This window comes from Alligator sinensis, unplaced genomic scaffold, assembly GCF_000455745.1.
Source record: "Alligator sinensis unplaced genomic scaffold, ASM45574v1 scaffold1012_1, whole genome shotgun sequence".
Taxonomy (NCBI): Eukaryota; Metazoa; Chordata; order Crocodylia; family Alligatoridae; genus Alligator; species Alligator sinensis.
In genome coordinates this window covers 690,325-706,841 of record NW_005842104.1, presented here as the reverse complement: position 1 = coordinate 706,841, position 16,517 = coordinate 690,325, and the positions used below count along the sequence as shown (strand labels likewise).

The 16,517-nt window shown below is 40.4% G+C and overlaps 1 protein-coding gene across 2 annotated transcripts; it reads right to left on the bottom strand.

The window, feature by feature from the left end:
- Positions 1 to 223: 223 nt before the first annotated feature.
- Positions 224 to 16,250, bottom strand: GCM1 (glial cells missing homolog 1). 2 transcript variants are annotated; one of them, XM_006024473.1, is made up of 6 exons: positions 16,190 to 16,250; positions 13,793 to 13,907; positions 11,530 to 11,782; positions 10,483 to 10,595; positions 9,231 to 9,359; positions 224 to 1,804 (listed from the first exon to the last, which is right to left on the bottom strand). In XM_006024473.1, exons 2-6 carry the CDS (start codon positions 13,892 to 13,894, stop codon positions 1,061 to 1,063), a joined length of 1,341 nt encoding a protein of 446 aa, XP_006024535.1. In that variant the 5' UTR covers positions 13,895 to 13,907; positions 16,190 to 16,250; the 3' UTR covers positions 224 to 1,060. The 2 variants fall into 2 exon arrangements, with proteins under 2 accessions (XP_006024535.1, XP_006024536.1); XM_006024474.1 differs by having other exon boundaries at positions 13,793 to 13,913; positions 16,195 to 16,229.
- Positions 16,251 to 16,517: the final 267 nt, after the last annotated feature.

Genomic DNA, 16,517 nt, shown 5'->3' with positions numbered 1-16,517 from the left:
TCCAAACTGTAGCATAAATTTTGAAACATTCTGTAAGTATATATTATCCTGCTCTTGTAAATGTCTCTAAACTCCACCCTTATGACAGGATTGTTTCCATAGTAACTAAAGTATTTAAAAGTGGAAAAGGCAGTGGCAATCTAAAGAGATGAAGTCAAGCAAATAAAAAACAAATGATCAGACTGAACCTGTTTGACAGACACCAAATATGTCATGGAGTGGGGTACTATTAAGTTTTTATTACCATTTGTTTTGTAATACTCTCCTCCCTGACTCATGCCAATAAAATCTTTACTGCATGTCACACTACAACATATCATTTGGGGAATTGCTTGTTTAGAATAGGGAGGGGAGATGGGTTGAAATGATGAAGTCTGTGTTTAGACCCCTAAGTTCTGGGGTGTTTGAACAGGGGAGGGGATGGAATAGGGGAAAGATGTACTAAAGGGCTTGCTAGAGCCTTAAATGACAGAAAGAGTAGCTTAAAAGCAATAGGAGGAATCAGTAAGACAAGCTGCATGGAAATGTCCATAAATTGGGTAGGTAACATACCCACAGGGGTGAAGTAGGGCAGGGGTGGCCAACCTGTGTGCCACATATGGCTTGGGCAGCCTTTGGGTGTGGCACACAGCAGACTTGGGAGAGGACAGGGAGCAGAAAACAGGGCAGTTGAGTGGGCAGGAAGAAGAAAGCAAAGATCAGGCAGGGATCACAGGGCAGAGACAGAAAGCAGGGGAAGGGGATTGGAGTGTCACAGGACAGGGGCAGAAATCTGCTTTGGCAGGGGAAGGGGATTGGAACAGCACTTAGAGATGTGAGGCAAATTTGTGGCATGTCTGCCCAAGAGATTGTCCCCCAGTGGAGTAGGGGATAAACTGAACTATGTTTTGGTTCCCCTGCCCTGGTGTACAAAGATGTACAAGGGAGCTGTACCCCTTCATCCCACTTCCTGCAATATACCAATGCAGAGGGGGCACAAAGTGAAGGTAAAATGCTATCCAAATTAGAACAGGGAGTACAGAATCCAGCCCCGGAGGGAAGGAAGGAAACTCAAATATGATCATCTCAAAGGACAGAGATTAAAAAACATTTCATTGTTGCAGTAATCCAGACTGGGGTACTTTTGCTCTTCTTCAGAGTCCCATTCAGTTCCTTTCATGGGCAGTGAATGCTGATGTACAGTGTTCATAACAAGGTAAGGATCCTCTTGGGAGAGATGGTACAAGGAGGGAGGGATGTAGCTGCTGTTATAGTTCATGTGTGATTTTCCTTCATAAAAATCCTCTCCACATAGGCCTATATTAGGCCTGAAGGGGTAGTAGCCAGCCTTTGTTGTATTTGGTACAGTAGGAACATGCTGTAGAGTGGATTCAATACAGTTTTGAGAAGAAAGGATTTCACGATGCAAATCAGTCAAAGGCAAAGCAGAGTCATTGCAGCATTTTTCATTGCATGGATTTCTTCCCAAAACTCTGTTTTTATTCCAACTTTGTGGCTCTTCATAGCCAACATATGCATTACAGACAGAAGGTCTAGATTGGCTTCCAGTATCACATCCTCCACTGCCAATGTCTTTGTACTTGTCATAGAGTGTGTTAGATCTTGTAACCTGTGTGTGCTCGGTAAGATATGGGGAGCTTCCAAAGCCATAGTTTTTTGCAAGAGACAAACTGGTACTTAGCATGTGCTCTTGCGGGGGTTTGTCTAGTAAGTGTCTGTTGAAATTACTGGGTGATATATAGTCTTCCTGACTGGAAAGATGTAAAGTCAGAGCTTCTTGACTCTGAATGTCATCTGCCAAAGACTTAAGAAAGAAAAATGCAGTTTAATAACATGAACAAAAAATCTACACTTAATCCAGACTGATAAATTCTGTAACTACAAATAACCGGACCCTGTTAGAGTGCCAGTACTTTTTCCCTCCTTGTGTTATATTATTGATTTGCTTTATCATGCATAATAGTCAAGAATTACTCTATTATTTTTCTGTAGTCAAAAGACAAGTGAAGTGAAACTAAAAGAAGTGGCATTTTCCAAGGGCTTTGAGTATAAGCTCATAGTACATATATAGAACATTTTAATTGGAAAGGCCAAGAAACCCATCCAAATATGGTGTGTCTACCTTACTACTAGTATTTGTCCTTTCAAACAGTGGAGCAGGATTAGGTCTCCAAATGATAATCCACTGTATAAGAAATCTAGACCTTAGTGAAAAGGGAAGGATGGTTTAGTGAACAGAGCATTAATCTTGGATCTGTGATACCTAAGTTCTTTGTTTTGTAACAGTCTTCCTACATGATCTTGGGCAAGTCACTTAGGGGTATGTCCAAAGGGACTTTGGCACTGAATACCCTAACTTTTAGCTCTCTGCTGCTTAGGGCAATGATCCTCAACTAGGGTGTCATTGCACCTTGGGGTTCTGTGAGATCCCTTAAAGGTGCTGTAGTGTGCTGTGTAATAGTATGGTTAGATGGGCAAACACCTATCTATGATTCACAAGATAAACAACTCCTGACCAAGATAAACACAGAGATTTCAGAAACTTTATAAGATTAATTCAAAAGATTTCAAATATGAATCCATAGTGTAAAAACATTCTGACCTTTTGTGAGCTTTCTAAGTGATTTCCAACAGAAGAATTGCTCTATTATTTGTATGTGATCAAGAAAATAGGTGAAAGCTAAGAGGGCTTTAAGTCTAACAAGGTTGCAAATCACTGGCTTAGTGTAAGAATTTAGCTTCTGTCTTAGCTTCCTGTACATGGGACTTGGAATACCAAACAGCTGAATGGATGAACTGCCTAACCTTGCCAATCACAGGGATAACAGAGACCTGGTAGGACTCTACCCACAATTGGACCATAGCCATAAAGGGCTACACCCTGCATAGAAGGGATTGCATAGGGAAAAAATGTGGAGGTGTAGTTCTATATGTAAAGGAGCAGTACACCTCCTTGGAAGCCAAAATTGGTACTAAGGAAGGGTGACTTGAGACCCTCTGGGTCAAGATATGGGGGGGCGGGAATGCAGCAAAAGGGAGCTAACTGTAGGAATATATTACAGACCTCCGAATCAAGTTGAGGAGCTAGATCTGGAATTCTCCAGAGAACTGGAAGAGGCTGCAAGAGCACAAGACATGGTTGACATGAGTAATTTTAAACTACCCAGACATCTCCTGGGAAGAGCCCTCAGCCAGATCTGACTGGTTGCATATATTCCTTGTATCAATGAGCTCTACCTGTCTCAGGATGTACTCAGGCTGATCAGAGGAAATGTGCTCCTAAATTTAGTTTTGGCCAAGGGAGATGACCTGGTGAGTGATCTGAGGATAGAGGGTAACCTAGGTAACAGTGACCATGACACTATCACTTTCACCGTCCATAGTAGGGCTGGGAAATCTGTCAGTAAGGTACAAATTCTTCATAGATTTCATAGATTTCATAGACATTTGGGCTGGAAGGAGCACTGAAGGATCATCGAGTCCAGCCCCCTGCCCCAGGGGCAGGAAGTCAGCAGGGATCATAGGATCCCAGCAAGATAAACATCCAAATGTGTCTTGAAGGCGTTCAAAGTGAGTGCTTGAACCACCTCCGGCGGCAGTCTATTCCAAACCTTGGGGGCTCGGACAGTGAAGAAGCTCTTCCTTATGTCCAGCCTGAATTGGTCGCAGTGGAGTTTGTGACCATTCGATCTTGTCATCCCTTGGGGTGCTCTGGTGAACAGACATTCCCCCAGATCCTGGTGAACACCCCTGATAAACTTATAGGTGGCCATCAGATCACCCCTGAACCTGCACTTTTCCAGGCTGAAGAGTCTCACAGCTCTCAGCCTGTCATCGTAAGGTCTGTTTTTCTGACCTCTGATCATGTGCATGGCTCTCCTCTGCACTCTCTCAAGCTTCTCCACATCCTTTTTGAATTGTGGAGCCCAAAACTGAATGCAATACTCCAGCTGCAGCCTCACCAAGGCTGAGTACAATGGGACAATGACGTCCTGGGATTTGCTTGAGAAGCATCTATGGATGCAAGCCAGCGACACGATCCTCGGTGCACAGAAGTTGTCCAAACCTGTATGCAAAAAAGGTGGCACAGGGGCCGGAAGGCCATCTTGGCTCAATAGGGAAGTCACAGATCTTCTGAAAAAGAAAAGGGAGGCTTACGAATGATGGAAGCTAGGAATTGGCCCCAAGGAGAACTACATACCATTGGCCCACACCTGTAGGGGGCAGATTAGAAAAGCAAAGGCAGTGCCCAAATTCAGGTTAGCAACTGAAATCAAGGACAATAAGAAGGCCTTCTGTATGTAGGTAAAAGAAGGAAAACCAGTGGAAACGTGGGGCCACTGCTTAATGCATCTGGATATCTGATCATTGACACAAAGGAGAAAACAACTCCTGAACAAGTACTTTGCATCAGTATTCCATCAATCTAAGAGTGGTAGCCTGCTGAATGCAAATATGACACAAAATAGTCACAGTAGGGATGATCACCCACCAACAGTCAGTGTTGAGCTGGTGAAAGAACAGCTATAGAGGCTGGATAGCTATAAGTCAGCAGGATCACATGAACTCCATCTGAGAGTGCTGAAAGAACTAGCTGAAGTGATCACAGGCCCACTGGCAAAACTCTCTGAGAATTCGTGGTGCTCAGGAGAGGTCCCAGAAGACTGGAAAAGGACCAATGTTGTGCCTATCTTCAAGAAGGGGAGGAGAGAAGACCCAGGGAACTACAGGCTGATCAGCCTGACCTCAATCCCAAGAAAAATCCTCAAAATTCTCAAGGAGTCCATATGTGATAAGTTAGTGGAAGGCAACATTCTGAACAACAGCCAGAATGGCTTTGTCATGGGTAAGTCATGTCTGACTAATCTCATCTCTTTCTATGACCAGGTTACTCACCACCTGGATAAGGGAGATAGGGTCAACCTCATTTATTTGGACTTTAGGAAGGCCTTTGACTTGGTGTCCCATGAGGCTCTCAAGGTAAAACTAGGGGACTATGGGCTCAACAATTCAATGGTCAGATGGGTGGAAAACTGGCTGTGGCATCAGACCCAGAGACTACTAATAGACAGATCTGTGTTGACCTGGTGGAAGGTAGCCAGTTGGGTCCCCCAGGGTTCGGTACTTGGACCAGTACTTTTCAACATCTTCACCAATGATTTGGATGTAGGGGTGAAAAGCACACTGGCATAGTTCACTGATGACAGTAAGCCATGGGGAAGTGCAGCCATGCATCAGGGTAGGCTGTCGATCCAGGCGGACCTAGACAGATTAGTTAGATGGGCAGACCAGAACCAGGTGCTGTTCAACACTGAGAAGTATCAAGTGCTCCATCTGGGGAGAAAAGTTCTGCAACAAACTTACAGGCTCAGTGGTGCTACGCTAGCTAGCACCACATCTGAAAGGGACCTGGGGGTCATAATTGACCATAAAATGAAGAGAGCCATCAGTGTAATGCTACAATTAGCAGAGGAAACAATATGCTGGCATGCATCAACCGATGCATCTCAAGCAATACTAAGGACATTATTCTCCCACTCTACTCAGCATTGGTGAGGTCGCAGCATTGGTGGAGTACTGCATCCAGTTCTGGGCACCACACTTCAAGAAGGATGTGGAGAAGCTTGAGAGAGTCCAGAGAAGAGCCACTCATATGATTAGAGGCCTGAAGAGCAAGCCATATAAGGAAAGGCTGATAGATATGGGACTGTTCAGCCAAGAAAGGAGAAGACTTCAGGGGGATTTGGTGGCAGCTTACGAATATATCAGGGATGAGCATCAGGGGCTAGCAAACAACAGTTCACCAAAGTGCCCTGGGGAAAACCAAGAGCAATAGTCATAAATTCCTACAAGAAGGTTTCAGACTAGATATAAGGAAAAACTTCTTCACGTTTCGTGTGACCAAACTTTGGGGGTGGTGCAGGCACCTACCCTGGAGATCTTCAAAAGGAGATCTGGCACACACTTTGCTGGGGTTATATGACCCCAGCAGTCTTTCCTGCCCAGAGCAGGGGGGCTGGACCTGATGCTCTCATGGGGTTACTTCCAGCCCTAAACTTCTGTGACTTTGTAAACAGCAAAGAGGCTGCTCAAAGATAATTCAAGGGAACCACTACTCAAACATAATTTAGTTCCTAAATCCAGCCCAGAGACAGTCATCTTCCCCACACTGAAATTCTCATCATCAAACTTCTCCTGGAGCTGTGCCCCTAATCCAGGTCAGCCCTTTCTCACACAAAACCTACCCTTGCTATCCCAGTGGTTAGAAAATCACCTGGGAGAAGATTTTATAAATTTCTGCTCAGGCTGATTTGAGGCATAGACTTAAACTAAGATCTCCCCCATCCCAGAAGAGTGTCCTAGCCATAAGGATATTCAGGGGAAAGTCTTTCTTGGTCTCTCCTCCTGAAGTTGTATATAAGTAACTATTTATTAGTAAAATAGAACATTAGTACAATAGTACAATACAAAACTTCAATTGGAAAAGTCAAGAACCCCATCTAAATCTGTTCTTTTCCTTTGAACTAACATTTGTTCTACCAAACAGTGGAGAGAGAGAGAAGATTGAGTGTACAGCTCTGTGGTTAGGAGACATGCCCAGGAAAGGGGATATTTATTTATGGATCAGCCTATAGAAAAGCAATACTTACAAATAAAATTGCTCTTCTAATAAATTTATTGCAGTCTAATTAACTTGTTTCTACAGAATTTGGTAAAATTGAATAGGAAGTTTTTCTAATTAAATTGTTGTTACCTTTTAAATGGACCTTTTCAGCCTAATAAAAGGGCTATTCCTTACACCTTTATAACAATCTTCCTTCTTATTTTTAACTGACTTATTTTCCTCTCTGTAAAATCCTGAGCTTTACATACACATTTCATTTGATGGAAGAGCAGTGTGCTGAAATTACTTGGCTAGGCATAATTTGCAATCTCTTTAACAACTCTAATTATTGGATTATAATTTTATGAAGCTTAATTCCTTGTGGTACATTTACTCTTTATATACACTAGTGATTTGTCCTTACAGGCTTTTCTTTCACATTTTACTGCTGTATGCCTGTAATTATAGCAACTTTATGACTTGTTGGATCCAGGAGTAGAATAGTGTCTTTAGATATTCTGAAAAGTCCTTTCATAGCATCTGATGGATTAGACTGTTGCCTACAGAAGTGCACGTCTCTTTAAACTAGCTAGTTGGTGAGGTGCCAGCCTGCCATACCTTCCACCTTCAGATCTGTGGAGACTTTCTTTGAAAAAATTAAGTCTCCTGTATTGTCACTAGATCACTGTCCTTCCTTAGTCAAAGAACAAATGATATTACATGGGCAATTTTTAAAAACATGCTCTGTCTCTCATATGTATCAATGCATGCATGCATGTGTACATATACATATACATTTTGTAAAATGATATCTTTTGAAAGTTTATAAATTTTTTAAAACTATATAGAGCACTTTTAAGCAATCATATATATTCTATAGTTCTCCTTCATGGTACATTATAACAGCTTTAAAATATAATCTCTTTTAGACATTTTTATCAGATTAAGTATCAGATTCCTCATCTTCAGTCAAAATCCTTAGTTTGTGATGTGACAGGTGGTTGTTACAGGAATTATCATCGTACAACAGAGTGTTATATCAAGGGAGGAATGGACAGCAGAAGCATATTTGCTTCAGATAAATAAAGAGCAAAATTCTTAGCTGAGGTAAATTGGTGCAACTCCAAATCAAAGGGGCTGCTACACCCATTTAAACCAGGTGAAGAACTGGCCTGAAGAGCTTGTACTGAGCTTGACATCAAAACTGACATGGACTTTAATAAGACTCAAGAAGTGGACAAAGTGAGTTTGGCCTGAGTTAGCAGGTTCAGGCACATGGGAAATACAGCAAATGGGACCCACTTCTATGTGGTTACTTTGGAGCAAAGTGTGCAAAATGCACCTGCACAAATTATAATAGGATTAAATCACCAACATGAGACTTTCCAGTCTAAATAGATCTCTTAAGTTTTTAAACAGTGGATTGTTGGTGGTATATTTGCATTGCAAGCCAATTTATCCTGCTTCTTGGGTGGGTTTTGCCACACTCACTGAGCTCCATGGCTAGGCTGCTACTGAATACCAAAGCCCGTTTAAAGTTAGAACAGGTATGACAACTCTACATTGCTGTGACTGCAGTGTAGACATACAACTGATTTCTTAAAAGCTTGCATCCCCTGGTTCTTGCATCAGATGCTAGCTGCCATAGCACTATGTATTCTCTCCTTTTTTTACTGGGAATAATTTTGATCTTCAAATACAGTGTTTAAAATTAGGGAAAAAGATTGAGGTCTTCTGTATTTAGACTAGTGCTTGTCCAAGGTTTGCTCAATTAAGTTACTGCCAGTTTCAAACATTCATTTCTGGGCCTTTTTTTTTTTCTGCATGAGTAAAACAACCTATGCTTGATAATTAATGCCTAACAAAAGGGGCAGCGCCATTAAGCCTACCATCTTAAAATATCAACATTGATCACACCAGATACAAGATCACTCACTTGTCATGTTTCATTGTAAACAGATTAAGATCTTGACAAACATCAATAAGGAACCAACAGGCATGTTTTTGAGAGAGGACTTCTGAACTGAGACATACTTTGCATAAAAAACATCAGGTCTTTGTATATTTGATATAAACTTTACAGATAGAGCTTTACAATGACAACTGCAACACAATTTGTGCTTGCTGGAATAGGAAATGTAGTGCGTTCATGAACCTCTAAAGATCTCTTTAAAATTGGGCAAGAATATTAATTTATCTGGGTTATACTTTCAAAAGTCAAGCCTTTACTGTCATTCTCCTTATATTATTCTTTATAATTAATAAATGCCATAGGCTATGGACTATGGTTGTGTTACAATGCCATAACTGCATGCCTCCAGGGGCAATCAAGGAAAGGAGCAGCTTTTGAGAGGCAGAGGCACAATTCCCACTCTTGTGCCACGGTCGAATTTGCTGTTGGTGGGTATCCAAGGTAAACTGCACGTTGCTCAGTTAAGCTGATCAGAGTCCAGGTGGTGCATCCAAGGCTCTGCTCAGTTTACATTTGTCTGCTCCTGGGAGGATAGAAATAGGGGTGTGGAGCTTGCTTACTCCCAGAACTGAGGTTCAGGAAGCCCAGGGAACAGGTACATAGGAAAGGGATGAGCAGGTGCTGCATGTTGCATGTATCAATAGTAAAGGTTACCTCAGGCTCCCGAATTTTTTTTAGTCTTGGAGAAGTGGGGGAAACAACTGTAAGTGCTTTTTGGAGTGATCTTCTTGCTTCTGCTTCTAGCTTGGTTTCTGGTCTTGGATGATCATGTGCTCCTTTGGACTTTAGCAAGGAACATGAAAAATGAAGATAAAAACAGAGCTTAAGTAGTACCTGTAGTGTATAGGGTCCATGGTATGTGCATAAAATCCTGACATGGGTTGGGTGACCCAGTGGATTTTACCTCATGAAACGTATTTACGTTCAGCGTAAGTCACAGGTAAAAATTAGTGGGGTGATCTGTTGCTGGTGAACGTTTTCTGAATTCCCAAAATCTTTGCACAGTGTTTACATATAGAGCAGGCTCTCCTCAATAGACAGTAGGCTTGCAGACTAGATTTGCAGCTGGTCACAGTCAAAGAGTGGGCTTTGTCTGTACTATACAAGAGTGGCCAGTTCTATTAGCTCTTTACTGTAGTGAAGACATGCCTATCTTTCAGAACAAGAAATATATAGTATGATCAATTATGACATTATTATTCCTTATTTCCTTCTACCCTCCTTTTGAGCTGTTGGCTACAGAAACTTGCGTACCTTAATCATACTATCCCAATAGGCCTTGGCTTGGGTAGCGGTTTCACTTTGATTTTTAGGTATACAAGTACCTTTGAGATATCCCCAGTTTACAGATGGGGAACTAAGCTAATAATACTTTGCTCCCTCACAAGGGTACTTTAAAGATTGCGGGATGCTCCACTGTCATAAGGACTTAGAAGAAAATCCTGTACATTTTCTAAATGGTCAGAGCAAAGCTTTAAAAACAAGCTCTTCAACTCAACAAGGATCGGGATCATTAACTAAATGTTTGAGGTGTATTAATGCTTAATCCAGTATTGTGAGCTATCATAGACTTTTAGATACAACCACTTACTGCTCTAAGCAATCCCCCTTCCTAGATGGTGTTCCTGAGAAACATGTGACAGTAACAAACCATTTCTGACCCTGCAAGGGTTTTCAAGTTCAGCTTGTGCTCTATAGCTTATTAGGGCCTTGTCCAAAGTCCCTCACAGTCCATGGGAGTTTACAGAAACCCATTCATTTTGATGATCTTTGCAATAGGCCCTTTACGAAAAAGTATAATGAACATAGTAGCAAATGTTGTTAGCTGAAACAAATGCATGATTTTAGATGATCTGATAAAGTATCTTTTGAACTCACCTTAGATAAAACTGAGTGTTCTACTAACCTGAAAAAATATGAATGGTCCTTCATGCCTCCAGAAGTTAGTGACAGGATAACCACCATGACCTCGACAAGAAATAAGCTTCAAAGGCCCATTGCAGTTTGGACAGCATTTCCCTAGAACAAGGGCAGTGAGAAACATTTTCTTATCCAGCAGTCAGAGGAATGTTTTCTGTGACATTAACTCCCTGGGGTGGATTGCTATTTTTTTTGTGCTTGGGGGCTCAGAAGCTTAGTTTGTAGAACTGTGCAGAAAACCTTCACACATCGGCACTGACTAATTCTTATCTTTCTCCTGTTAAAGGTGACCTGCAGATACCATTACTAAGACTTGTATATTTATCCTTTTTGGTTTTTACTGACATATAAAGAAAGGCTTTAATCTTCAAGGGTATTTTGTCATTTTTTTTTAAGTAAGATGTATCAGGAATATTACATCTTTTCTGGTTTTGCTGGAATCAAATCAGAAATTAAATCACATCCAACAGTTTAACTGAAGGCTGTAACAAAAGCTTCCTTTATGTTTATTAGTCACTGAGTGGCTAACAAGCCAAACAATCAAAAAGAGCGTTAAACCATCTTAACTAAAAATGATTTCCCTCATCAATTATTAAACTTCTGATCTCTTGTTTTTTGTGATGTTACTTTTTCACTAATTTCAAGAACGAAGGGAGAAAAGTCAAAAGCCCAGTTCTTTTCCTTTAGAGGTGGCCTTTAAGTAAAAAAGAATTTCCCATGGAAGTGGGATTCCTATGCAAATGAATAAAGTAAGTACTCAGTTGCATCAGGCTGGAAATTAGGGCATAGTTAGAACATGGTAGGAAGTACATAGCAACCAGTCAAGAAAACTGCAGCAGGAAACAAGAAGGAAACAAAACAAAAAACAATATTTTTCAAAATATTGAAATTGTACTTAATAACACAGTATAAGGTTGAGAAGGGGTGTCAAAAGATCTAACAGGTCTCTTTCTCCTCTGGTTTCGATTGTATTAATTTATTAACTAGTATATTAATAACAGAGGTGTTGCTATCTCCACAGCGTCATACTTACTCTGCTGTTTTTGCCTAGCTTTATCACATATGGCTGGTCTCAAATAGATCTTCCTCCCATCAGGAGTTGAGCATTCATTGCTGCAAACCACCACACCGAGACAGGACTTTTTTAAGATACGGGAGTTGTGATTGTTGGTGTTTCTCATTGCCCAACTACTGTGGTGCCGCTGAGCATTTTTATCATCCGAGCTATAGATATGCTTTACATAGGAATCTGGCCATTCTTGAAACCAATCTCTTTGTTTCACATCCTGTTAAGAACCCAAAGAATGCCACATTTTAGGCTAGGAAATAAAACCGTTTCCCAGTTGGAGAACATAAGACCCTCTGCTGAAGTTTGTCACTGTGGCGGTATAACAAGGCCCTACATAAAGGTCAATGGGTTATAGTAAGAGTTGCCAGCGTAGGCTTGGGGATGACTGGGGAAAGGGAGGTGCCTGTAGTTTCTCAGTGCTCCAGTGGACCCCTCCAGGTGCCAGAACATGCTATTGGCCTTTGGCCTTGTTCCAACGTACAATCCAGTGCAGATCAGCCCTTTGAATCTACTTTATAAAGTCCTCATATCTTGCAATTTTTAACTGGTTTATTTCCTTAGGATTCATGACAGAAGTCCTTATTCATTGTTCTTAAGATCTCTCTATAACATTTGGAATTGTACCCAAGCATGTGGTTTGGCTCAGTTTCATGAGCTGCAGGGTAAGCACTGATAGATTCAAACTTCCCCAACATTTGTGGGGCTTCAGATTCCGGTGTTTTGTTTAGGCTATTCTTTGTAATGCTAACATCAGTCTTTTTAAAATGAAAAATATAGGACATCTTGGTCTGGCTTCATGTTACAGACTGAGCAAAAAGTCTATTTGGTAAAGAACAGGAAAAAAACACATGAAAAGAAGGACATTTTAAGAAGTCATTTGTTAGATATCACCTCATGGCTTACGAGCTGTGCAAGAGGAAAATATCAGTGGGCTAAAAGGAGCTTACAGACCCTCTGTTGCTTTTGTGTGGGGTGAAAAACTGGTGGAAATGGGGATAGAAGGGCAGGACTTGCTGATCCAAACTACCTGAGGCTATGGTGACAGTGAAGTCAAGAACTCAGGGCAGAGGGACTTTTTTTTTGTTCTTTCAGTGCTCCACTGGCTGGTACCTAGGTTGAAAGGAGAAGGAAGCCTTCTGATTTGAAGGCAGATGCAACCACAGTTAAGCTTGGAGAAGGGAAGGGTTTGGGGCGGACTAGAACCAGGATTCTTTGGGCAAGAAGTCTGGATACAGGATGTGGACTGGGAATAAGAGCTGGACTTTGGGGAGTTGCAAACTGAGATGAGCAGCCAGGGGCTGAGAGGTGAAGGACAAGGTTGGTGGGCCAAGAATGGGACAAGGACCCTTGCAGGTAGGTCAGAGCGCAAGATCCTAGAACCTGAAACTGCGGCTGGGGAAGACTGGGGAACCAGGAGAGGTGATTTTCTTGGCCAGGAGACTGGGGACTTGGATAAGAGCTGAGGAGGTCATTATTTCTCAGCAAATATCTGTGAAGCAGAGTTCCCAACCGTGTAAGCCAAACTGTTTATGGGTAGCCACTAACTGTGTGTTGTTTGTTATTTGTGTGCCCAACTTGACACCATGGGCTTTGATTGTAGAAGATGCAGCTGAAGTTAAGGAATGCTCTGCTTTGAATATAGAACATGCTATATATGCTAAGTACTCAGAAAAAATCAAATGTTGGGTATCTCAATTTGGTACCTACAATTATTGGACACATTTGATCTCAATCTTTCTGTGCCTTATCATCTGTAAAGTGAGGATAACAATGCCTCTTCATCTCACAGGAGTGCCACAAAAAGAAATTCCTTGTTTAGATAGCACTTAAGTACTATGGTCCTAAGCCTGCAATGAAATGAGTATTTCTCTATTTAGAATAATATGAAGTACACAAAGCATGGGGATTCATACTGTAAAATAAGCATAAAACAAAATAGTAAATAGTAACTCTGCCCATTCAGTGGTCTAGAAAGCTAGTAAATCTACATTTTTACTCTTCCTTATAATATGTATCTCTTCCAAAGGGAAAATGTCTCCGAGCGTAAAAGTTTTGGCAAATATTTCAGCTTTTTTACGTGTATAGCTCACGTTGATGGAATGCTCTAGAACATGCTTCCTAGAAAAGCAGTGAAGAGAAAAGATATATGGATGATTTACAAGGTATCTCAGAAAGACCATAACTGGATGAATTTGTAAATAAAAGATTTTCTAAAACGCACACGTACCTGGGGAAGTTTGACGTCATTGATATCCCAACTTGTTGTTTCTCCATTTTGAGAAGCAGAGTCCTCCTGTTCCATGACAATGTCATCTGGCACTTTCAGCATTTCTGAATTCCCCCTGAAACTTAACAAGAAAAGCTATTGTAGCTGCTTTTGAAGTTGCCTAGCTGTCACCCTCTCAAGCAGTTTGCAACCAGGAAGCTGTTTCCTGAAGGTAAATTAGAGAGAGACTGCCTATTAAAGATAAAATCAGTGTTCTGATGCTAGAAAAACTTGTTCCATTTTAAGTTTTGCAAGCAGCCAAAGCAATGGAAAATATAGCTTAGAGATAAAATGTGATCTTATGGTGGCATCATTAACAGAAAGTAGGCTGGGAGTTTATCAACTGTTTTGCTTTGCTCATTCTTCTCTGATACCAGATTTATATTACTTTTAACTCAGTTGATCTACTCTTTGTAAATGAGATCAGAATCAAGCCCAATATTTCCAGCAGTTATATAGCTGAAGAGCTCAGCACTTTTTAAGGGCTCTTTTCTGTTGTTGCTTATGCACTAGATTTTTCACATACTATACATTACAAAGGTGAGGTGCAATAGGTGACTGCTGTATCATTTACACTGAAATGATTCTCAGTCATTCTGAAAATAGCTTGCAGCTCTGAGAGCTTATTGATTATATAAGGGATGGGAAATGTACAAAAAGGGGCAGAACTACACAGGCTTCATGCATTTTTCTATTTCAGCTTGCAGGATAAAAAAGGCCTTTTCACCAAAAATAAGTGTATCTCCTGGATTGTGTATTTGTATACTGCTTTTCCGGCAGCATTTCTGTACCAGCAAAGTATAATACTACATCATCAGCAACTACACACATGCCTTTCCTTGGGAGACCATTATTTTGGAGAGAGAAGTAAATCTGAGAATGATCAGCCAGATCCTCAGCTGGTATAAACTGAAATAGCTTGATTGATTTTAATGGCGTTACACCAATTTACCCCAAATCAGGATCCCATGTTGTATAGAGAGATAGGAAACAAAGTTTATTTGATTTTTTGCTCTTTCATGCAGTTCATATATGATTATATTAAATTTATATTAGGCAATGTTCCGTAGTAGTTAGAATAGGGTATTGGGACTCATTTTCTTATCGCTAGCCTTGGCTCTGCAAGTGAGTCAATATAAAATCCAGGGAAAAAAAATCCTAGCTTCTGTGTGTCTTGCTTTACCCATCTAAAAATGGTGATCACCTTAACAATCACATCTTTGATCGGTATCATGAGGGTTAGTTTCTGAATGCTTACAAAGCACTTTGGAATCAGAACTCATGGTAGAGGTGATATCTTTTATGGGACCAACTAGATTTTTGCAAAAAAAAAATATTGCAAACTTTCAGGCGCAAGCACCCTTCTTCAGGTGCAGGAGAAAAGATTGTAAAAGTTCTGGTTACCTAAATACCTGACAACCTGGGTACCTGACACAAAGTGCTTTGAGATTCTTTGCTATAAGGTGCTATGAAAAATATAGTCAAAGCACTACTACCCCAACAGGTAAATCTGATTATATCAATGGTAAAATAGTAAGATATTGAAAAGTGCTGGCATTCACTCTAAAGTGCATTAAAAATGACAAATGGTAGTTAACATTAATTGCTTTCAGATTTGCATGGGCAAATTAATTTTTACTAGGCAACTAAGTCATTACTGTTTCAGAAATGATGTTACTAGCATGATCTTGTGTAAGGAAAGATAGCTTTTCTACAGAGAAGTTACAAAAGGCTGTAGAAGACATCAGGTCTTTGTATATTCTCATATTACACTCTTATTACACCAAGGGCCAATATACTCAGCACTGAAGAGAGGGACAATAATATTAGAAGAGACACCCTAAAATGACGGTAACAGGAGAAAACAGAATTGAAATTGCTAAACAACTATCCTTGAATATTTCTTGCCCTTGGATATTATTACGACTTGTTACATGATTCAGACAGATAGTCCCATTGTTTTAAAATGAGCTGGTTTGGAAAGTGAAAGAAACTATAACAATTTGCAGTGGAGTATATCTCTTTTATCTTGCTTGGCCAAAGAGTAAAATATAATTAAATATTACTTCAAAGTTCAGTGAAAGAAAAATGATTTTAAGTAACACAACCTAAAAGACAAAGTTGCAGTGAAACATATTTGCACAGCTACAGGTTGGTATGGATTGAATGCTTGCAAAACTTCCTGTAATAATTAAATTATGCTCTGGCTTTTAAAAAAAATTCAATTGCTATTTGTTCTTTTTTTTTTTTAGTGAAGTACATTAGTTTTAAGATATCCAAACTTTACGGTAAATAATTTTGTACCCTGTCTTCAGCAATCCTCTTAGTTAACTAACAGTTAGTATTTCTATGACATACCTTACCTCCTTGACTTGGTAGGTGGATGAAACTGATGTAGTGTATCTGAACGCCAAAATTCTTTGAGGACAGAGCTCTCAGACTACACTCACTTCCTAAGTCTTAGTAGCTCTACCCTATTGCATGATAAGATACCATATGCTAATGAGCTTTGGCTGCTATCCAATTAGAACTTAGCTATTCACAGCCAAGGACATGTAAGAAAACTTGAAAGGTACCCTATAAACTGGCTAGTTTGAAGCATTGTAAGAAAGGGATATGGGACTTCCAGCTCATACTGTACCTCATAGAAAATATGCCAGATTTCCTTAATTTTTTCTGACAGACA